General features: G+C 51.3%; 1 protein-coding gene across 1 annotated transcript in view; it reads left to right on the top strand.

Annotated features, from left to right (window-relative positions):
- The window catches only part of LOC102420739 (mediator of RNA polymerase II transcription subunit 27-like), a 136,539-nt gene that overhangs the window by 32,477 nt on the left and 79,722 nt on the right, over nucleotides 1-24,340 (top strand). Inside the window, 1 exon segment of the mRNA XM_023747414.1 lies at nucleotides 21,731-21,861. Within this exon segment, the coding sequence (XP_023603182.1) occupies nucleotides 21,731-21,861 (131 nt within the window).

Raw genomic sequence — 24,340 nt, 5'->3', positions numbered from 1 at the left:
CCCCCATGCACATCGCAGTCATTTACCTTGTCGCCTTCCCTGCCTCTCAGCGGTGCTGCTCGCCTCCTCTCTCGAGCCGGCAGATCCTGACAACAGATGGTGCTGTTTTGAATTAAAACAATTTAACTCGGGATCCATCAACTGCCAACATCAAACATCTTTAAAAGAAGGAAAGAACCTCATTATCAAGAGTATTTAAGCTAAGCAGGTATTTGATCTAGCCTCATCATTTGCATTCCTGAGAAGAAGAAAGGCGGTGGCAGCTGCCGCCACCGGCAGACCCCATGCGCGCCGGCACCTAATTGCTTCGGGATGAATTTCCCCTTCTCTTGGGCACACGGCGCTAATTTGGACTTGGGTCCGAAGGTTTCAGCCACACTGAATATTAACAAAGTGTTTTCACCTAATCTTGTTTTGGTCCACAAATCCCTTGGCCGTACATTTTTCAGGGTAGGGTTAACACTCAACTACTGCTTTGTCCAAATGCATGTGAACACCGCAGGCCGACTGACCACGTGGGCTTGTGCCTGCAGCCCTGGGGCGGGGCGGGGCGGAGCTGCGGGCACCGAGCCAGTCCCCGGACAGTCACTCTCCTGCTCACAGCGCAGTGCCCAGAAGTGAAATGTATATTCAGTGCCACTCCCCCTGCCCACCAGACTGTTCTCTCCATCTTTCCAAAGACCATTGTCCATAGGATCACTCCTTGCACCCAAATCCCCAAGCTGATGGTGAAGGGTAGTGGATGTGATGCCGTGAAAATACTCAGATTCTAGCCCAGGCGTCCGGGAGCCCAGTTAGACCCACTCACGTCTGGCTCCGCCGTGGCGCTCACCCTACTGCCTTCGGCTCCTCACCATGTCCCTCTCTGCCAGCTCATCTCCGCCCTTCCACCCCTTCTTGCCTCCACTGGCGCCCAGGTTAGGTGCTGAGGGTGCGAGGAGTTAGTGCCCCTTTGACCTGTCTTTGTTCTTTTCCTTCTCTGGCCTCCTACTTTATTTTCTCTTTCTCTTATTCTTCTCTGCTGCCACAGTGTGGTCTCCTGACTAATGCGGGCACGGCCACCACATTTCCCTGCTCCACGGGTAGACTGTGAGTGGCACCCGGGAGCCACGATCCCGGTGGCCCAGGTCCTGGTCCTGGCTGTGGGTGTAGCTTAGCTCTAGCCTAGTGTCAGCAGGAGATAAGAGGACGGAGGTGAGCATCATGGTGTCTGCAGCCAAACAAGGGGAGTATTACTGCAGCTGGGGCCTTGCTAGCATCCCAGGGGCTGCTGTGTGTGAGTGGAGGGGTACACCTGCGGGGGGTGCACCTGCGGGGCGTGCACTGCAGGGGAGGCGCCAGCAGAGGGACCAGCACCTGCCGAGTAAGTGGAGGACTCGTCTCCTTTAGTCCTTTTCGGGCCTTTGTGTCCTTGACCCAGAGTTCAGGCCTAATGGGCTGGGGGTCCGGTGCAGCTCAGCTCTGCCGCGTGCTCCCAGCACGATTCTGCTGAAAGTAAACGTGCTGTCTTAGTATTTGTTTGCCGCATCTCACTTCTGCCCGACGTTTGGGTTTGAAACCCTATTTATAGTCTCGTGACATTTGCACGGACAGCCCCGTCAGGTGATGCCTTCTGCGCGAGCCCCTTTCATCCTGGTCCCACCCCCCGTGTCCACTGTGATGTCTGACCTCTATACATGGCTCTTCCTAGGTAGCGGCCATGCGGTCTCTGCTGAGCTCGGTGTAAACGATCCTCCCACAGGGACCTGAAGCGCAAAGGTGCGGCACTGCTTTCATCGTTCATAATTGGGTTCCCGCCGCAGGGAGCGAGTGCGGCCCCGCGGCCTGAAGGCCCCGGGTGGTTAGTGTCCTTGGGCCGTGAGACCGATGCCGCTCTAGGAGGCCACGGGACACGATGGGATCTCACACGTAATCAATCTGTATCTGACGGCGTTTGAAAGTGATGTGTGAGTAGTGGGTATTGGTGTGGTGCTCTGAGTGAGATTTATCATATCGAAGTCTGTGTGAGCAGGAATGTATGTTGTCTATTTTCACTTTATCAAATCGTCCTGCTTTTGTATTGATATTGTTCCCCCACCTGTGGTCTTAGGAAACAAAACATGGAGTCATGAAATCTCAGAGCTGGAAGGGAGGCCATAGAGCCAATATCTTCCATGAGGGAGGGACCCGCGGTCACAGAGGTGAAGGTGTCCCCTGTGAAAGCCCCCGAGGGGGACCCAGGCCCGCAGCGTACGTGGCTGGTGGCCCCTGCTCATGCTGATCCTGGGGCCGGTGAATACTGCCTCCTGGTTCCTTGCCTCATCCCTGGCCGCGGGGTCTTCACTCGCTCTCCACGTGGCCTCTCTGGAAGCAGGGCTCCCCCTGCCAAGGGGACATCCGACTGCTGGGTGAGTTCACCTCCGTGTCCCTCACCGCGAGTGCCTGCCTCATGGCTTCCCTCGCACGGGCAAAGGGGAGGACGGTGCGATGGCAGCTGATAGTGACAGGGCTGAAGCTTACCGCGCACTTGCACACACTGGGCACCGGGCTGGGCGCTTTGCACGAATGAATGCGCTTCCTCCCACACGGCATGTGCACAGCTGTTAAATACTCGTTTCAGAGGCGAGGCGCTGGGTGGGTGCAGGGAGCTTAAGTCCTTGGCTGGCGGTGGGGAAGTTGGACCCAGAACCACGCCCTTCACCAGCCAAGCTCTCCTGCCTCTCAGCCAAGCACCTGGCACATCACACCCACTTGGTGATGACAGGTTTTTTGTTGTTTTTTTTAAAATATATTTTATTGATTTTTTTACAGAGAGGAAGGGAGAGGGATAGAGAGTTAGAAACATCGATGAGAGAGAAACACCGATCAGCTGCCTCCTGTACACCCCCTACTGGGGATGCGCCCGCAACCAAGGTACATGCCCTTGACCGGAATCGAACCTGGGACCCTTGAGTCCACAGGCCGACGCTCTATCCACTGAGCCAAACCCGTCAGGGCAGTGATGACAGGTTTGATGGAAAGTTAAAGCACGGAACACCACCTCTTCAAGTGGTTCTGGGTTCTCACTCTGCTTCCATCTGGAAACGGTCTCCATCTAGAATCAGCCCCATTCCATGGGGAGTTACTTTGACCTGTGGCATCCCTTGCAGTTTAGAAGTCCCATTGAAAGCAAAGGGACTAAAATAATACCATTGGAAGCCACGGGGAAGCCAGGTTGACGTTCAAGTTCTTGTTCAGGCCCTGCCTGGGACTGGTTGGCTCTCCTGCTCCTACAGCCTGTGCTCGCCCAGCAGCCAGTCCCGAGGCTGGAAAGTCACGTCGTGCCACTCCCCTGCTCAGACCCTGCAGGGCACCCAGCTCACCCAGAGGAAAGCCATGTGCTTGCGGTAGGCTTCCACACCCATGGGTCTGCCCACCACCCCACCCCTCCCCACCTCCTCGCTTCTCTCTCCTTCACTCTCTCTGCCCAGCCATTAGCCTCCTTGCCGATTCCAAAACATTCAAGCTGAGCTCCCACCTTCCCTGCCCTCGGTGCTGACTGCTCTGCCTCCAAATAGTCCAGAATCTTTGCTCAGAATCAGCGCCGGACTTAACCTTGCAGCATTCCCCACTCGCATCCCCCTCCCCTGCACATCTTAAAAACCGGGACACATTGAGGCTTCTAAAACAGCATATTTTTACTTTTAAAAATATAAAGAGCTTATTGTCTGTCTTCCTATACTAGGGGGTGTTCTTTGTTTTATTGATGTTTCCCAAATGCTTAGAAGATACCTGGCCCATATTTTTTGAATGAATGAATGAATGAATGAATGAACAAGCGAAAGAAATGGATGAGTGTAGCCTGGCCAGCATGGCTCAGTGGTTGAGTGTCAATCTATGAACCAGGGAGGTCACGGTTTGATTCCCGGTCAGGGCACATGCCTGGGTTGCGGGCTTGATCCCCATGTGGGATGTGCAGCAGGCAGCTGATCAATGATTCTCTTTCATCAATGATGTGTTTCTCTCTCTCTCCCCCTCTCCCTTCCTCTCTGAAATCAATAAAAATATATTTTTAAAAAAAGAAATGGATGAGTGTTGCCTGGTGAAGCCACTTTCTTGTTGGGCCTTTTAAAAATCAAATAGCTGCTTGTACCAGATGAAATGTCATATCCTCCCGACGGTACGCTCTGTGGGTTCTTTGCACCTTGTCACGTGGATGTGTCACCCATCCGTCCCCACCCCGCAGGATGTGGTATTTGTGGGGCAGGCAGCACTTAGCTGGTGTTGAGGAGGCAGGTGACGCGACGTGCTGGGACCAGAGGCCCGCGTTCTCGTCCCATTTCTGATGAGAACAAGCTCTGTGAGCCAAAGCTGATGCGTGAGAAGCACGCCGCTCTGCCCAGACTGCAGTCGCTTGCGGGGGGGTGGGGGGCGCGGGGGACGGGGGGGGGGGGAGGACCCTACCTATTTGCCAGTTTTCATTCCGTGATGTTCCCCGGAGACTAGGAGCCCGCTATTGTCATTTCCCCTCCCTGCGTGGCAGCCCCAGCGCACTCCCGGGCCCACCGCAGCAGGCCCGACCCGGGCCCATCGTTGCTGCGGATTTGTCTGCCTGTTGCACAGCCATCTGCTCTCTGCCGTCCAGGCTTTAGCGTTTGAAGGATGAATTACTAACCGCTCCATGGCTTGCAACTGCTCGCTGTTGGTTGTGTAAGCCGGTAACTCGTCCCAGCGGTTAGAGTCCCCAGAACCGCGGTTCGGAAAGCCTTGCCTTGCCTGGTTGTGTACGCGCCGGGGGCAGCCATGGAGGCAGACTGAACCAGCACCCAGGCATCGAATGGAAGCGTGGCTTGCGAACCTTCTCCCGCAGCTGTTACGTTCAGGCTTTCATGCCAGAGGTGACACTGAATGGGAAAGCGCTTCGGAGAGTTGCCTGCACAGAGCAGCCCCGCACCCTGGAGCGTGCGTTAAGAGGCTCATTTGCGTTGTGACTGCGCTTCCCTGTCTCCGGGATAAAGGGAGGAAAGGTGAGCGAGGCGGTAAAGGGCATGCTTGTTACCTGCAGTGCCTGCTGTTCCCCTGCCCTTTCGGAGCGCTTCGCCTGTCCCCAGCGCTGCGATGAAACGTTCACACCACTTTCTTCTCGCGCTTTCTTTAATGTGCTGAGCCCCCTCTTGCTCCGGCTTTTTTATGTGCTGTTCCTTCCACTGGGAATGTCCTTCTGGTACCGGCTTCCAGCACCTGTACCTCAAATGGCAAGACAAAAGGCACTAAGTTTTGGGTTGGGGGAATGTCTCTATACGAGCAGGCTGTCGGCTACAGAGGCACAGAGCTGTGTCCTGAGCACCAAGCACCATGCCTGGAACAGGATCATGTGCCTGGAACAGAATCATCGCTGTCTGCAGAGAGAGCTGTGCTCCAGGTTCCACAGATGGCCCACTGGGTGCATGCATGTCATCGTTCCTGTCTTAGTGACCAGGACCCCGGGAAGGGAGGTCAGGTCGCTTGCCCGAGGTCACCAGGTAGTAGTGGCGGAGCCAGGATTCAGACCTAAACCATTCCTCCTGCTCTGTAACAAGCAGGGGACGCTGGCCCTCGTGGCGTACTAATCATGATCAAGCCCTGCTACAGTCAAAACAGCAGTGCAGAAACCAAAGACCCACGCTCTAACTCACCTGAACACGTAGGAAAACGAGGTGTTTTTATTTATTAAATGTCAGCTAGAAAATATTTTTGTCCTATAGCTTTTTCAGATGTTTCCAACACGTCTTTCTGCTGTAATCCAGCGTGAATGTAATTTCGCCGTTGTTGTTTTTTCTTTTTAATTTTAATTTATTGTTGAGGAATCGGCAGTTTTTTCAGAGCCATCACCCAGAATGCAGCTCACCTTGGCTGACTGGGCGGGTGGGCGGCGCAGCCTGTGACCAGGGCCCGGGCTGGAACTTGCTGCTGTGCCTCCAGCGGGGCCAGGACTGTGGGCTGGCTGAGTCCTGGCTACCGGAGCTCCGGCCTCGCTCGTGCCCACGGTGAGAGGGTCTGCTGCGGCCCTGCTCGCCTGCTCGCCTTGACGACCCGGTGGCCCAGCTGTCAGGGAGCCGCCTCCGTGAGGACCGGCCGCCATCCACCACGCTCTGAAACTTTGAAAAGATTTCCAGCTTCTAGGAAAGTGACAAGAATAGCACCGTGAGCTCTGTATGCTCTTACCTACCTTCACATTTCCTTTCCCCGTCACTCACTGTGCGTGCAATTGTACAGGCGTCTCTCGGAGATGCTGGGGCGGCTCCGGACCGCCACATAAAGCAGTCACACTGGTTCTCTGGCTTCCCGCTGCTTATAGAAGTTATGTTCACACTATACTGTCGTCTGTACTAGCATTTTGTCTAAAAGTAATGTACATTTGCCCTAACCGGTTTGGCTCAGTGGATAGAGCGTCAGCCTGTGGACTGAAAGGTCCCAGGTTCGATTCCGGTCAAGGGCATGTACCTGGGTTGTGGGCACATCCCCAGTTGGGGGTGTGCAGGAGGCAGCTGATCGATGTTTCTCTCTCATTGATGCTTCTAACTCTCTATACCTCTCCCTTCCTCTCTGTAGGATATTAATAAAATATATATATTTTAAAAGTAATGTACGTTCATTAATACCTATTGCTAAAAAATGCTCAGTGTTTCCTGTTGGAAAAATGGCACCAATAGACTTGCTCTATGCGGATTTCCATAGCCCTTTGGTTTGTAAAGTTGACCTGGCCCTTTACTCCCAAGAACAAGGGTGTATTTCACCCCCCCACCCCCCGCCACCTTCCAGTTGTCAGAATGCACCAGGCCACTGTCACAGGTGGCTTTAAGAGCTGAGCCTCAGCACAGTCCCTGCTTGTCTCGCATGACAATTTGATGTTTATAATAAAGACCCATGTCTATGTAGCATTCTCCTGCCTGGAGTCTTTCTCGCTGACCTGTGCTCATAGCCAAGCAGGAGGGTGAGGCCACAGTGCAGTCAGGCCGTCTGCCTGAGCCCACCGGGTGCAAAAGGCGCCCGAGCTCACAGCACGGGAGATGCTGAGCAGACGTGGAGCATGTCCAGACCCACGCTGTCCATTCGAGGTCCAGTTCTCCATCACACGCTCATTTTAGCCTCTTTCAGACCCGGAGGCGAGGGGCTTGACTCCTCTGCAGCCATTGCTGAGAGCTTTGCTCGCGCTGCATCCTTGGCCGGAGCTCGGTGATGCCACCGCGAAGGGCAGGCTTTGTTGGGAAACTGGCTCTTGGAGACGAGAGAACCAGACTTTGTTTTACCATCGCAGTCGGTGACGGTAGTGATCTTCAATCCCGAGTCTGATGTGCTCGATGCGTTTATAACCTTCATTTGTCCAGGACACTTTTACACTTGCCTTCCCTTTCTCCTTTGAATCTAACAAAGGTAATCACTTGTTTTCTGTTTCAGATCTCTGGGCATTTATGAGAGCTAACGATGTGTTATGCCTTTGGGGAAGAAAGGAAAAATCCCTGATTCTCGAGCTGGGAGGGGCAGAGCAGTGAGCCGCCTCTCTGTTCCCATATATTTAATAAAGATTGTGCTGGCACTCCTGGTCCCACATCTATTCATGCGGGGCTGTGTTGTGCTGTGTCGCTGCTTCTGAGATTGGCACTGTTATATTATTAATGGTCCTGCTCACACATGCCTTGCATTTAATGTAGAACATAAGAGGCTCACCTAGCATGAGTGAAACATCTCAAATTGAAAGTGTAGATGCTATAAAATTTTTAAAGGAGAGAATGTGTTATGGTTGAACTTTGAAATGAAATTAGTGGATTTTTAATCACCAAGTTAGGAATGTCCTTGGATTCTTGAGAGGGGAGGGGGCTGTGGGGGAGGGATGGGAGGTGTGTTCGCTTGCTTTTCTGCCAGGTAGAATCCAGAGACCTAGCGGGAACACGGGGTTGGAGCTACGCGGACAGCAGGGAAGAGGGGAAGAGGGGTTTAGGAGACAGCCGCTCCGCTATTAACTCATCGGTCACGGCAGCGGTGGCCGAGACCTCAGAACAGTTGGAGACTCACATACACAAGTGCATGTGCTGAAATGCCACGCTCGGTGGCATTCGGGGGAGGGTAACCTTTGATGATGAATTTTCTTGCCCTTTTTAGGGGAGTGGAATGGGAGGCGGTGGTACTTCACAAGACTAAATTTACCAAAGTTTTTCGAATTTAAATTTTCTTAGAAAAAATGTCAAATGATTGTAGCTCCCCAAACGCCCGTGTTGGCATTTTAATGGCGCTTTGTTGAGCCCAGTGAGGTGCGCCAGTGGAAAGCAGAGCGGTGTCTTTTCCTGGTTTTGTGGTATTGAGTCTGGAGCCCTGCACCAGACGGCATCCCAGGAACCCTCATGATTTATCTATTGTGTGTGATCTTTTCTTAAACATTGTTAACCTGTGCCCTTTACAGACAATGCCGGGCCAGAGAATGTCAGGGGAGCTTCAGATTCATGGGGTGTAAAGAAAAGGATTGTCCTCAAAGCCAGAGGCTCCGATGGGCATTGAGAGAGCGGTGTGTGGAGAGACACCTGCGGGGCTGCCTCTGGCTGCGGGGCTGAAGCCGGTTAGCGTGCCGTGTGCGTCCGGCCCGCACCGCGGAGAGGAAGAAAGCGTGTTCCTGCTCCTGCCAGGCTGCCGGAGGCGGCTGTGTGCGCTCCCCACGCGGGAGGGCTTTGCACTGCTATTCACACGCCGCTTTATCGCCGACTAGAAAGGAGGCTTGGGCACTGCCAGGAGGAGAATGGCTTCACCGCCAGGGGCGGGGGACGGGGGGGCGGACAGCAGAGGCCTAGAGGGAGGCTGGGTGAGGAAGAGCCCTTTATTGGAGCAAGTGGAACCTGGAGAGCTGGCCTGGTGCCCCGCCCAGTCCCTCTGCCTCCTGAGACAGGGTGCTCTGCACGAGATGTGCTCCCACAGGTGAAAAGGAAACTGTCGTCTGTTCATCTTACCATTTAGGTCATTAAACAAAGAAGTGAGTGAAGACGAGACCAGAGACAGTTCTTGGGCAGCTGTTGTAATTTTCACACAATTGACTATTTTCAACCTCTGTTTTGAGACAACATGGCTACTCGGGCTCAGCTCTTTGGGAAAGAAGAAGAAAAATCAAACGTGTGGGCTTACTAGGTGCTTTTGCCAAATTATAGACCACGGTTGAATTCGGATGCCACATCATTGCTTCCCCAAAAGTTTACTTTCTGGTAAACACCGACTGGGAAACTATAAAAAGGAGCCAAAAGCCACGAGGCATAGATTGTCTCTCTCCCTCGCACGTCTCCACCATTTTCCCATTGTTTTTCAGTGTTCATGGCGGTCACCATTCCGATCTTGCTGCTGCTTGAAGCTGGGGTGGGCTTGGGGCTGGTGGGCTAGCGCAGCGGGACCCCTGCCCCCGCGGGGGGAGCACTCGCTGTGAGCACTTCCTGCAGCACCTCGCCCACCACATCCACCTCCCATGGCAGCAGTACAGAGCTCTCCGCACCTCATTATTTCCACAACCTGAGCGGATTTGCACATTAATTGATGTGTGGGAGGGAAGGCATCTGCTATAGTAAAAACCTTTAACTGTTGCAGTAAAATGAAATAAAATTAAGTGCTGCTGGAGTAACCCACAGTCCCCAGGTGGGCATGGCGCCTGTGTGCGCAGGGCTTATGTTCAGGACCTGCTTCACGTTGAGGCTGGTTTTCCCAGCGTGATCTTAATGCTCATCCAGGGAGTGGGAAAGGGCAAGTGAGTCGTCCCAGGTGGTAACAGCAGCACCAGGCCTTGCCTGTTCGCACGCCACTCCCCACGGAGCTCCCCTCAGCCCTTGTAGCTCTTTTCTGGATACTTGCCTCTATTTTTCTAAATAACTCACTTAAACTGCTATTTTAGATGTTATCTTTGACCCCATGGAAGATAAAGATGGAACAGTGATTTGCTGAATTGAGCTGTAAAGACTGCTCACAGCTGAGCCATGTGGGGTACTGGGCCTGCCGTTCCTCCTTGTGAGGGGGGCGGGGGCGGCTCGCCACCCCGAGTGCAGACCTGTCCCCGCGCCCTGAGCCTCTGGTCGGCCTCTCCGGAGAGCACGCCTGCTGCTCTGGGAGTTGTATTCTCACCCCACACCTGGCCGCCCACGCCTGGGCGCCCACTTCCCGGTCTTGGGAAGGCTGCAGTCCGGTTCTGCTTGCTCGTGGACTTCTTCCCCTCCAGCCCCACCCCACCCCGTGCAGGAGGCCTTTCCACGTGCTTCTCTCTGCGAGGGAGCTCGGCCATCGGCTTCCTGTCTTCTAAGACGGCGTTGCCCTCTCTCCCTGTGTCGTCCCTCTCCTGCCCTTTGCCCTGGGCACAGTGCTGGTGTGTCCCTTTCCCCCATCTTAGTGGGAGGGAGAATGCTGAACACACCTATTCATTCCGGCGGGGCACCCGGAGAGCTCGTGGGTTTTCTCGGTATAACTTTTCTAATTTTCACACAATTGACATTATTCACTAACCCATTGGGTCAAATTTTGAATTTTATTTCTGGCCGTTTTAGCCCAGCAATTTCAAGAGTCAAGAAGTTTTGTGTATTTGTTTGCTTGTTGTTTTTTAAATATATTTTTACTGATTTCAGAGAGGAAGGGAGAGGGAGAGAGATGGAAACATCAGTGATGAGAGAGAATCATTGATTGGCTGCCTCCTGCATGCCCCCCCACTGGGGATCAAGCCTGCAACCCAGGCATGTGCCCTTGACTGGAATCGAACCCGGGACCCTTCAGTCTGCAGGCGGATGCTCCATCCACTGAGCCAAACCAGCTAGGGCAGAGCTCGTATTTTGAATACACGTTGCTTTTTTTTACACACAGATTTGCAGCATCTTAACTTTGTTTCTTAAAAAGCACATTTCCTGTGCTGGGTGTTCGTTTCCCACAAGGGTCTCCTTTCGCCGCATGCTCTGAGCAACGCGCGCAGACCGGAGTCTGCACGTTGGCGATTTGGAAGGGACTGCCCCGCTGGGGCCCTGGCCTCAGGCCGCTGCGTGATAGTTCATCACGTAGGAGGAGGGAGAGAATGAAACGCCGGCTCCTGAGGAGACTGGCCCCTGGCCCTCTGTTGCCGGCAGCTGGTTGAAAGCCCCTCAGTGGCACTCCTGCTGCTTTGGGCGCAGGTCAGCTGCCTGGAGCGCGTGGTCGAGGGCAGGAGTACTGGTGGGTGGTGGCGGTGGTGAATGTTGAACTTTTCAAAGAAGCAGCAGCGCCATTCGAATGAGAGCCACCCTTGTGCTGGGTGGGGAGAGCCAGGCAGTGCCCTGGGGGGCAGGGCGGGGGGGGGGGCGAGGAGGCTGTCCTGAGACCAAGCTAGGCTCTGGAGCCAGGTGTGGCGCACACGGCCGGGCACTCACCAGGCTGTGCCGCCTGGTACAGACGCCCAGTGGATGTTTGTGCCCCTCCCCCAATGCACATGTGATTGATGAGGAGTTGGGACCTTTGAGAGGTAATTAGATGAGGTCAGGAGGGTAAGTCCCTGATGATGAAACTCATATCCTTACAAGAAGTGACACAGTGACCTGGCGGCCGGGTGCAGGCCAGGAGGAGGGCCCGCGCCCAGAACCGGGCCTGCTGGCCCCTGGCCCCTGCGCTCCAGTCTGCAGAATGTGAGCAACAAGCGCTGTTGGTACCCACCCAGTCTGTGGTCCTTTGTTGTAGCAACCTGAGCCTCTTCACACCCCGTCCTGTCCTTGGAAACCAGACATAAACCACCAATTTAAATACAACTGGTCCTCCAATAGCATTGTTTCACTCAAAGGTGCTTCATTATCATGAGATGCCATAGGAACATCACTCTTTTTTATATTAATTATTCTCTAGTAAAATTGATATACTTTGGACGTCTTGCTTAAGTCACAGAACCTATTGATGATAAGTGAGGACTCACTGTGTTTGCCTGTGGGGATCCTTGCATTTTCTGTGGGAAATGCAACCATTTAAACCCACCTCTCCTGACCGCTGGGCCACCTTGAGGAGCAGGTCACACAACTTTTGGGCCATGCCTTTTGTCTGGTCTCTTCCCCCAAAGGCGATGCAAAATGCGGCTCAGAAAGCCTGTTTCCTACTTTTGAAAGCTCCCCCCCAACCCCCCATGTTCCCAGCTTTCCGTGCTTACTCAGAGAGGCAGCTTGTTCAGATCTGCATTATTCTTGTGTGAAGAACTGTTGGCTTGTCTTCCTTCCCACCCCCTCCCTATTTTGTAACCCTGCTCATGGAGGCTGTTCTTATTAAATATCATAATTTGCTCATTGGAGAGTTATTTGTAAACTTAATTAACTCTCTGACAGTGTTGGAGAGTTAGCTCAGCCTCTCTGGTCGTGGTCTCCGTACCCTGGCCTGTGTCTGCTAAAGACTTGGTAAATAGTTGGGAAATGCCAGTTGGTGATATATGGGTCTCTTTAACATTTCTTTGATTTATGTGCAGTGCTGTGGAAAAAGGCAAAGAAAGCAAATTATATGGCGAAAAATGTTGCCAATCTTCACTTTTTTACTCTTAGTTTTAAAAAGTACACTTATCAATCAAATCTGATGGATTTTCTTTTTTGTAAAGATTGAAAATTTAACTATTTGAAGACCATTGCAACACATGGTCCGTGTCTGCTTAATCAAGTGTACTTGTAGTTAGCCCCCGAGGAGATCAGAATTCTAAGAGCTCTCCGGTCTCTGCTGTGGGGCCCCGGCCTGCTCTCGCACCACTCTTCAAAGCACGTGCACGGGACAGTCCGGTTTTTCACAGGATTCGGGGCGACGGCAGCCCTGGCTGCTGGAAGCATGTCGCATCCATGTTTGAAAGCCTAAGTCCAGGTGCTGGGCCAGCGAGCTAATTGTGACTTGTCTGAGGGTTCCCTCTGTGGCGTATTCCTGGGGGTTCCAGGTAGAGACCGGCTTCTGGAATCAGTCAGTGAGTCAACAAGTATTTTGAGGCATTCCTCGCTGGCTGCTGCTGGTCCCCATTGTGGTGGTTTGCTTGTTCATCACAACAGAATTCGGAAACTTTGAGGAGGGCTGCAAAGCATCATGGGAGTAAGTCACTTGCACGTGGAGCAGAGGCCCAGCTCTCTGTCAGTCCAGCCATCCTTACTCTCCCCTTCCTCAGATCCATCCCCAAACAGGCCTGTTTCTCACCGGGTCACCTCCTCTAGGGGGTTGGGTTGTTTTGTCAGAAGCAAGACCTTCCAGTTATTGGCTCCGTCACCCCTGAGCTCAGTCTAGTTGTTCACGGCTCAGCAACCTCAGCCTGTTACTAATCATAGTTAACGTGTATTGAGTGTGAACTGTGTGCCAGCCACGTTGCTCAGCACTTTCATGTACTTAACCCTCACTGACTGTAAGAACTTGAGTGGGTTTTGCTCAGTGAAATCCCAGGTCCCTTCTAGAGTAATTAAGTAGTATTGACAGCAGTGTTACCCCCAGTAAGAGGAGAGAACGGAGGCTCTTGAACGTAGAGTAACGCACCCAAGGTCACAGCGCCGGCTAAGTGAGGGCCCTGTGACGTCTACCCAGACAGCTGACTCCATCCCTGCATTCTAATTAGAGGGAGGTGAGTGGAGTTCACCTCGGTCATGCTGATCTGTAGAAAATTCACTCTCCTCTGTGGCTCATCTCAAACCAAGAACATGCCCACTATTGGGATGGATGACTATTGCTCTTTTCCTTACAAAAGAAAGGAATCACAGCCCCGTATTTATCAGAGGAAAATCCAGCCACGTAGGCTGGCGCCTCCTTTGCCTTTTCTCACACTTCCAGCAGACAGTGAGACGTCAGTGGTCCTGTAAGAAGGAGACAAGCGCTCGGGGCTGGAGGGAGACTTTGCTCTTCCAGTGCTGAGCGCTTTCTTAGCTGCAGAAGGACGTCTTCCTAACCCGGTCGTTTAAGGCACCGAGGTTGAGCCAACTCCGGGCATTTAGGTTGTGTGTAGAGCAGAACAATCCCCGCAGCGTATTAGAGGCGCTTCCCACGGCTCCCCTGGGCCTTTTGGTTGGAGAGCTCGAGGCGGGCGGCCCAGGAGGCACCGCCCTGCTGAGCCTCGGTTGTACCAGAGTCTGGGCCTCCTTCTCAACACAGCAGCTCCTTCAGGAGGCCTCGTGGGTCCTTTCTCCCTTTACACTTACAGTTTCTTGCCTGACGTGTTGAGAGTGACAGTATTTGATTAAAAGATGATCATCTAATCAGTTTTGTGAGCATTCGGTCATGGCTGGCATTGCTGGAGGAGGCGAATTCCTGGGCTAGTGACTGATAATCGCATGAATGGCCCTGTCTTTGTGTGCGTGCAGGACACTGTGCTCAGGCGTTCGCATGTATCATGTCACTTAATTCCTACAACTGCTCTGCTTCTTCATCTGGGAGAGAAGGCTGACAGCACCTCCTTCCCGGGCCTCGGGGAGGTCGGGAAAGGCACTGGCAAAGCCTGCCTCAGCGCGGGCCACAAGCAAGAGCTGTGTGCTGTGAGATCACATTATGTTCCTGCAGGCGCTGAAGAAGCGGGCTGAGGGAGAGGACACCCAGCGCTGTGGGGAGTCGCGGGGCTGAGCTGGGGGCTGGCCTCAGCTGTCTGACTGCAGAGCTCCGCCTCCCCTTGGCCCTGCTGCCTTCGGCCCTAACCTCTGCGCTGCCGACCCATCGCCCACCAGCACCTCTCAGTCACCAGGCGTTATTCCTCTTGTTCTTGAAGCGAAAAGGCACTGGTTAAAAATGATCAGTAAATGCCCTAACCGGTTTGGCTCAGTGGATAGAGCGTCGGCCTGCGGACAAAGGTCCCAGGTTCGATTCCGGTCAAGGGCATGTACCTTGGTTGCGGGCACATCCCCAGTAGGAGGTGTGCAGGAGGCAGCTGATCGATGTTTCTCTCTCATCGATGTTTCTAACTCTCTATCCCTCTCCCTTCCTCTCTGTAAAAAATCAATAAAATATATATTTTTTTAAATGATCAATAAAAAATGTTTCTTTCGCCTGGCCAGTATGGCTCAGGGGTTGAGCATTGACCCATGAACTGAGAGGTCACTGGTTCGATTCCTGGTCAGGGCACATGCCCAAGTTGTGGGCTCAATCCCCAGTGGGGGGCGTGCAGGAGGCAGCCGATCAATGATTCTCTCTTATCATTGATGTTTCTATCTCTCTCTCCCTCTCCCTTCCTCTCTGAAATCAATAAAAACATTTAAAAAAATGTGTCTTCCCAAATGCTTCCTCCCGTTTCCTGACTCCTATCCTCACAGGCCTCCAAGCAAAGCAGCTGTCCCCTGGCTTCCACTCCTGTTGGTTTCCGTGTCTGGTGTCATAGTTCTGTATCTGTCAAAGTTAGGGACACGTGGCCCCGTGGCCCCTTCTGCTGAGGTTGAGGGAAGGAAGAGAGGGAGCTGAGGGCTGCATCTGAAGGTGATAGTAAAATGGTGCCAAAGCAGAAATCGTCATTTCATGACCCTGGGACTTCTGCTCTCCAACCAATTCTAACAAGAGGAGGCACATAGCAATCACTTTCACGCCTCATAGAAGCTGCTAGTATCTAATTATGTTATAGTTATCAGAATGGTGATTTTTAAATAATCATGTTTGCTGGTTTCTTTTAAGAATATTTTTTAAAAATATATTTTTATTGACTTCAGAGAGGAAAGGAGAGGGAGAGGGAGAGAGAGAGAGAGATAGAAACATCAATGTTGAGAGAGAATCATTGATCGGCTGCCTCCTGCACGCCCCATACTAGGGATCGAGCCTGCAACCCAGGCCTGTGCCCTGACCAAGAATAGAACCATGACCTCCTGGTTCATAGGTCGACGCTCAACCACTGAGCCACGCCGGCCGGGCTTGTCTTCCTCGCGTTACCAGATGCCTGTGAAGGTCGTTTCCTCCTTTTGCAGCCACACGCACAGTTGGCTTTGCTCGTGGATCTGTTCAGAGATGAGTGATACCTCCCCCGCTGATTGGCATCTTTGACATCTGGTGACACGCGTGCAGCTGTGGTGTAAACGGGCCAGTTGTGCGGCAGCCTATTAATAAAGGTGTGAGTCCCGGGTGCTCCAGGAGCACTGTCTACACGGCCCCCAGAGCACGGGTACCAAGGAGGGAAAACGCCGCACCCGGCCTCTCTGTTTACCTCTTTGACAGCTGGTGCAGCTTGGACAGTGGTGGGTCTGTATGTGGGAAGAAAGCAGCACATGGCACTAGCATGTCCGGGACGCTCCGCTGAGCAGGGGCTCAGCCCTGGTTCGTGTCTTGCCTGCGTAGTAATTGAAAGGCCTGGAATCTAGCTTCCCCGTGAGAACAAATAGGCAAATAAATTGGACACTTCCTTCTGACGGTCTATTGATGGTGTTTTGACCAAATAGAAAGATCATTTCCCCACGAAGGCTCAAATCTAGGGTTGTTTATCTTAAAAAAAAAAAAAAGTTGGCTATTTGAAAGAAGCCTTGTGAGATAAAAGCAGGGAAGAAGCTAATACCATTATCTGATATTTAGAGAGAAACCCAAGCAACACAATTAGACGGATGGGGTTTTCTGTGGCTGTTTTCCTCGGCACAGATAACACCAGGCTGGCTGCCTGCTTCTCTCCTCAGAGTCACGTTCAAAGGAAGAGGCAGCGCTTTATCATCACACACGGTGCTCGCTCATTAGCTGCAAACAACACAGATTCAGTAATGAGGGCAAAGGTCTGCCACTCAGAGTGGCGACGGGGTGTTTAATGGTTTAGGGCAGTGGTCGGCAAACTGTGGCTCGGCAAACTGCTGCTTGCGAGCCACATGCGGCTCTTTGGCCCCTTGAGTGTGGCTCTTCCACAAAATACCGACTTCTGCGCATGGGCCACGAAGTTTCAATCGCACTGTACGTGCGCGGCCGCACGTGGTATTTTGTGGAAGAGCCACACTGAAGGGGCCAAAGAGCCCCATGTGGCTCTCGAGCCGCGGTTTGCCGACCACGGGTTTAGGGGAAATGGGACTGTGTGAGAATCTCAGATTAGCGCCCCCCCGCCCCCCCAGGCCCACACCCAGCCACACGCGGTGACTCGATGCAGGTGTCATTGTCCTTGGCTGGGGCTGTGAGCAGGCTCCTTGGCCAGCAGCTCTGGCTGTTTGGTTCCGTGTTTGAGGGCAGGTGACGCTGCACGGGTGGCGTCCTTTCTCGTCGCTCTCCTGGGCTGTCACACAAACTTCCAGAGAGGACCCTGCGTGGGAACCGATTGCACACGTGATTCTCAGGACAGTAAAGGGACTTGTAAACCCACTAGGCACTAGCATGAGGGCCCCATCACACAACAGATCAGAGCTGCTGGGAAGGCTGATGTGTTACTGCTGAGTCTAGAATTTAGATTTTCTGACAATATTGACATTTCTATAATTTCCTTTCTCCAAGGTATGATTTTTTTTACCTTGAATGATATTAAAACCTTAAAATGGTAAGATAGAGACTGCCCCAAACTCCCCACTTTGGTGGTGGCTGGAGTCAGGGAGGAAAAGCAGGCGTGTCAGCGCTTAAAGAGGTCAGAGCGAGGGAGCGACAGGAGCCAGCGAGTGTGGTGATGCGGACACCGCCTCCCGGGCACACCGGGGTCCCTGTGCGTCGGGGTCCCCATGGAGGAAGAGCCGCTGTGTCTCAGCCATTCCTCCAGGTAGAAAGGTGCGGCACACTCATCCCGCGGGGACTGCCGAGTGGCCCGCCTTCCTACGCCAGGTCTGACCTGGGCCGGTCACCTCCCCGGCCGCGTCTCCTCCAGTGGGGGCGGGTGGGCTCCTCTAGGGCCTTTCTCTGACCTCAGAACCCTGTTTCTTCTCAAACTGCTGTCCATTGCAAGCATATCCTCTGTCCATTTTGGAGCAGGTAGAAGCCTTTAGAACAGCGGTTCTCAACCTGTGGGTCGGGCATGGGTGTGAGTCCGACCGTCGCCTGTAAGCTGAAGAGGTTCTAGAACAGCGGTTCTCAACCTGTGGGTCACGACCCCTTTGGCGGTTGAACGACCCTTTCACAGAGGTCGCCTAAGACCATCCTGCATATCAGATATTTACATTACGATTCATAACAGTAGCAACATTACAGTTATGAAGTAGCAACGAAAATAATTTTATGGTTGGGTCACAACATGAGGAACTGTATTTAAAGGGCCAGAAGGTTGAGAACCACTGCTTTAGAACAATGGTGAAACCAAACGCCCGTGTAACTTCTTTAGAAATCCAGAGCTGGGGGGTCAGGGGGAGGGTGTAACCGTGCCCATAGGGCGGGTCCTGAAATGTGGACACAGCTGTGGTTAGAGGCAGAGCCCGGCGGCGGGCTTCCAGGCGTCATTTCTCCTCCCGCGCTCTCTGTCTGGCCCTTAGGTTTACCAGGACCCCTGGCAACGCTTGGCACCTTTGCAGGTTAAACATCACAAAAACAGCCTTAGTTAAAACCCATTCGCCAAATCGAGGTTCTCCTAATTCTAAATGGTGTTTCCCCAGGTCGCTATGAATTGTTGAAATTTTCCCAGGTCCAGGGGTCACTAGCAGACATGGATTAGAAAGGGCTTCGGGTTGGGAACTGACAGAAAATCCCAGGTCCGTCAGAGGAAAAAGAGGGCGGCATTAATAGACAGCCAAGTTGGAACTGAGAGAATTGCTCTCAAAATCCAGGGCACACCGAAATCGCTTAGCACCGAGGGATAACTTACACTTAGCAAAACCCCCCACCCCCCCACCCCCGCCGCATAAACACTCCTCCTCACATCTGTAAGATCTGGGAGTTAAAAGAATAGATCATTGCATTGTTCTCCCTCTTTCACTTTATTCTTGCTGGTTAGTGGAGAACTGACCTTGGGTAGGAAAATCACATTAGAACTTTGATAAGTTGCTTTTTGAAACAGTTGTTTCCATGCCACAGACATTTGGAGCAAAGGATGTTTATTGAAGTGCATTTTTATAGAAAATATTACAGAACCTGTAATTGAAAACTTACGGCAGGACTTTTGGAGAGTGATGTGTTCTTAATGTTTATTTGTGGATTAGCTGCACTTCCTTCTGCTGTTTAAAACCTTTGGCCGAGGCACGGAGTTCCAGGAGCTTTGCAGATCTAAACTGTTTCGTGGAATGGAGTATTTAGTGCTTAAATAATGTATAAATCCAGTTGGACAGGAGCTGCCTGTCAGTTTTATTAACTTTGACCCTTTCTCCCATTATAAAGATGCTTCGGTAAATATTTAATGGGGCCCTTATAGATCTTGACATCGGAGCGGTGTTCCTGGAAACTGGGAGAAGTGTACGTGATTAACAGATGTCGCCTAATCACCGTGAGTCAGCTTTCTGGGGAGAGGAGTCCTTCCACCCACATGTGCCCTTCGGGGTGCCGGGTCCTTGGAGGCTGGCCAAGATGCAGAGGCTTCAAAGGAACCTTCCGGAGACAGCCAGCAGCCAGCATGCATTTCTGCTGTTTTGTTTTTCTTTGTTTGTTTGTTTGCGCAAATGATCGAAATGATGCCAGGTGGGCAAAATCACCGGCCACTCTGCCTAGTTAGCAGGCCTCTCCCACTCAGAGAGTCAGCAGGGCCGGAATGGCTGAGCTTGCATGGACCCTGACAAGGTACAGAGCGGAGGAGAGCCAAGGAGAGCCGCCGCCCTGAGCCAGGAGGGGACCCCTGCCAAGCTGTCTTTCCCTTTAAGTCCATAAAGCCCCGTGCATATTGCACTCATTGCAGATTCTGGTGGGAAAGATCGAAATCCAAGTAGCTGACATTTTGAAACATTGTCTTTCAAACTTGTACTGTCCCTCGCTGCCATTGATTTCCCATTTAAGAACTCTGTAGGAGAAAAACAAATTTGAGCAAAATTCATTGGTCTAAGATGAGTTGTTAAAGCCAAATTATGCCCCCCTTTTCCACCATGAGGGGAGCTCCATTTTTATTATGAATGTGATACATCTTTGTCTTGTATTGTGCAGCCATAAGGCTCCCGCAGCAAATCGACCACGTAAATCAAGAGGCTGTTAAAAAGCAATATGGATGCTCCAAACACAGACATTTCAGGCTTACTGGGTGCCTGGATGCCTTCATCTTTATAGCCACTTGCAAGAAGCAGGCCATTTCGTTTGGTTTTGTTTTCTCTCGTTCTCTATGTGTGTGCAGCCAGTGGCTTTAGGTGAGGCCATTTATTTTTCAGAACATTATTACCCTTTGCATCCGGGGCCCAGCCCCTTTTAGCCGGCGCTCACCAGTTTCATTACCATGAACTGTATGCCGAGTAGCCGACTCTGCAAAGGAAATCTATCCTTTGAAGAGCATTTTGAAAAGAAATTGATTCAGTGACTCAGAATGAGTTACTATTTGTACGTTCAGTTAATTCCAAATAAGTGTTTGAAAGACCTTGCTTAATTTGAGAAAGGAGGAGGAAACATACTAGACGTTATAAATAGTCTCAGTCCAAATTCTCAGGTTGGCATTTTCTCATTTGAATGTGTTGTTTACATCTGTTCAAAATTGGGATACCTTTCAAGGATAATTTTATTATAGACAGATTGATGACAGCTCTTAGGATCTAAAATACAAAAGTATGGGATTTTAAAAGGAAGATAGGAGTCAATATCACATGTCAAATTGAATATAAGCTTCATTTGTCAACGAGTGAGAATTAGTTGTATTTAAATCAGAATATCCTGGTGGTAGGAGTTGGGGGCTGGGAGATTGCACTGAGCACAAGGGAAGTGTCTGCAGTGATGGAAACGTCTGTATCTGGATTTGGGTGGCAGTTGTACAGATGTGTACATATCAAAACTCATCCAACTGGACACTTAACGTGTACTTTGTATTTTATGTAAATTATAACTCAACAGGGTGGATTTTTTAAGTCCTGTTTGGTTTAGAATTAGGCAGTATTACTTCTCATTTCCAATAGAGAAATTAAGGTCCAGAGAAGTAAAATGATCTCCTAAGTAAAGCCACAGCTCAGCAGTTTGTCCAGAACAAAGCAAAGGCAGCTGGCCCTGAGCCGTTTACAGTGTGCGCTTCCTTACCCAGTGTATCCATTTGTGTGCGAGGCGTGAGAGTAACTTCTTCATCCCCTCCCCCCAGGGAGCCTGTACCCATTGTACCCATATCTTCCCGAACTTATTATGGTTGATATTGTATCTTAACCACTGAGAACACTGCCCAGCGCTTCTGAACCCGGACTCCGGATATGTTTGAATCTGTTCACCAGCGGTCTTCTGCCCCTGGTTTGCTGTAGTCACTGTGAGTTATGTGGCTTTTAGTATCAGCAGGACACAACAGTAGCAAGAGTTCCCAGAACTAATTAATCTTTAAGAACGAATGGATCTTCTTATAAAGAATGACATTGGTTTTAAAACTATTTATATAAGCATATATGAATAGTAGTAAAAAATAAAGTAAAAATTACTCTAATTCTACCACTTAGAAACACACTATTAATATTTAGAGAGCATCTTTTTGAGTGTCTCTCTGTTTAAAAAGTAACCTATTGGTTTGTTTTTCAATTCAGCAAAATGATAGAAAGTTCTTTTAATATTCTAGCCAATTCCCCGGATAGTGTTGGGTGTTTAGATTGTTTCCAGTTCTTCATCATGTAATGCTGTGCTGAGCAACCTCATTCGTGTTTCTTTTCCTGTTCTCTGATTATCTCCCTCTCACTGCATTCCTTGAAGCAAACTGCTAGCCGCTGTATTTTAAATGACTTGAAATGTTCGGAAGGGGTAAGATGTATGGTGTTGCTAGTTGAATGCCCCCGTCCTGCCTTTCCCGGGGTCATCCTCCTTTCCCTGTTCTGTTTCTGGGCAGTTGCAGTACCACGCAGGCCTGGCATCCGGCCTTCTGAATCAACAGTCGCTGAAACGCTCTGCTAACCAGATGGGAGTGTCTGCGAAACGCCGGCCCAAGGCGCAGCCCACCACGCTCGTCCTGCCGCCTCAGTGAGTAACCCTTAGAACAAGGGCTTTTGTCCTGGGCCAGCTCTGTGTGTGCTTGGTTTTGGCTAATTGAAAGTTATTTTTGCGAGATTGTTTTTTTCTCTTAAAATAGTATCTGTTAAAATTAGAAACCCAGCAGACAGGTAACATATTTTGCATAGATCTTAATTGAAGCAGTTAAAATACAGCTCATAGTGTATGATTTTGTGTGTGACTTTTCCACGTAGGATTTTAAGATTCCTCATAGCTGATTCTGTTTCCTTGTCCCATTTCCACAGTCGGCAAAGGGTAAGTGGCCAGCCAGCCAGGAGCACATTTTGAAGGCTACAGGATACCTAGCCACCTGCTGGGGCTGGCGTTAGAATGGGCACTAGGCTCACCTGTTTTCTTCTTCTTCTTTCCTTTTATCTTAAATATATCTTTACTAGAGGCCCAGTGCACAAAATTTGTGCACGGGCAGGGTCCCTAGGCCTGGCTGGTGATCAGGGCCGATCTGTGGGCGACCGGCGGGGCGATTGGAGGGCCCCCGCTGGCACCTGCCTTGGCTGGCCTGGGGCCTGTGGGCTGGGGGCAGCTCCTGTGTTGAGCGTCTGCCCCCTGGTGGTCAGTGCTCGTCATAGCGACTGGTTGTTCCACCGTTTGGTGGATTTGCATATTAGGCTTTTATTATGTAGGATTGATTTCAGAGAGGAAGGGAGAGGGAGAGGGAGAGAGAGATAAAAACATCAATGATGAGAGAATCACTGATTGGCTGCGTCCTGCACGTCCCCACTGGGGATCGATCTCTCAACCTTGGCATGTGCCCTGACCGGGAATTGAACTGTGACTGCCTGGTTCATAGGTCGACGCTCAACCACTGAGCCACACCAGCTGGGCACCTGTTTACTTCTTAAATAGAAATATATTGCTCTTCTTTTTTTCACTAGGAGAGAACTGTAAAAGGCTCATAAAGTGTGCAGCTTGGTAATTGTTTAACACATGTACACCTCCAGGTAGCTCTGGCCGGATCAATCCAGGTGGCCACCACTGCCCGAATCCCAGTCTGTACGCGTGACACCTCCCTCCCCAAGTGTAACACTATCTGACCTCACTCTTGAACGTATCTGTTCTTGAACTTCATATGGATGGGTCACACAATACGTAATATTTCATATCAGCTTTTTTGGTTCCTTTTGTAGCGGGGTAGTATTCCTTCCAAATGCCACAGGTGGCTCATTCACTTCCCTGTTGGGTTACTTTGTACCAGGAGCCCCTAGGTGGGGACGCAGGCTCACTCAGTGATGTGGGATCAGAAATGCGGGCACAAGTCTTTGCTGGTAGCTTTCCTGTCAGAACGTGCCCTCCCGAGAGGGGCCGTCCTCTTCAAGGCTGGACTTGGACTTGAAACACATTCCCCTGCTCATCCTGCCCTGCAGTTATTTCATTTACATCCTCAGTTACCAACTGACCTAAAAATGTCCAATCGGAAGAGTGTTTGCAGATGAAACTCAGGTGTTTGCCTTCATTTACTTTCTGTTTGATTAGCAAACACTTATTGTGCTTGCTATCTGCCAGGCACTGTCCTAGGCTCTGGGGATAAAATCCGGAGCAAGACAGATGTGGTCCCATCTTCCTGGAGCTTTTCGTTTACTGGGGGAAAAGGCCAAAAAAGGGCACCCTTAAACGCATGAATAAATACAGTAATGCCGCCATTTCTGGTTATGACTGGCGCCTAGGAAGGGAACATGGAGGGTGGTGGGAGTGGACGTGGGGGAAGCTTGGAGAGTGAGGAGGAGAAAGGCCAGTGCGGAGCTGGGGGGTGACAGGACAACAGGGACCTTCCCTCTCGTGCGGACACCGTGGACCACATCTCGGTGATCTTCAGGTTTTCTTCACAATTAACATTTGCTTCCAGGATAGAGTGACCGAACCAGCTGGCCTCCGCAGGTTAGTGTGCGCCTGCGGCAGGCACAGGTGCCATATTTTCCCACGACAGGGGCCACCTCTTTGAGTGACGCGAGACAGTGTTAACCAGGAGCAGAGAGCTTCTTAGGCATGTGACTCTGTCTGTTGTCCTCATGTGTTGAGGTGGTGATTCTGGAAATCTCAACTTCCAACCTTGGTTGCAGGCTCGATCCCCGGCCCTGGTCGGCCGCGTGCAGGAGGCAACCAATCGATGTGTCTCTCTCACATCGATGTTTCTCTCTCTGTGTCTCTCACCTTCTTTTCCACTCTCTCTAAAAACCAGTGGAAAAATATCCTTGGGCGAGGATTAACAACAACCAAAGATAATAAATATATAAATAACTTAAATAACTAAATCTCAGCTTCCAGCTCTCAGAAGTCTAATGGGCCTTGTAACTTGTCATTTTCTCCGCGTGGATTGTCTACTGAGGCAAGACTCTGGCGAGAGTGAAAGGCTTTCTAATGGTCCCATAAGACTGGAGCCAAAAAGTGTGTGTTGCTAACTCTCTCTTGACAAAAGTCCGTGCTCAGTCCATCT

Source organism: Myotis lucifugus, unplaced genomic scaffold, assembly GCF_000147115.1.
Source record: "Myotis lucifugus unplaced genomic scaffold, Myoluc2.0 scaffold_868, whole genome shotgun sequence".
Taxonomy (NCBI): Eukaryota; Metazoa; Chordata; class Mammalia; order Chiroptera; family Vespertilionidae; genus Myotis; species Myotis lucifugus.
Note: the sequence above shows the minus strand (reverse complement) of the source record. Positions and strands in the feature narration are given on the sequence as shown.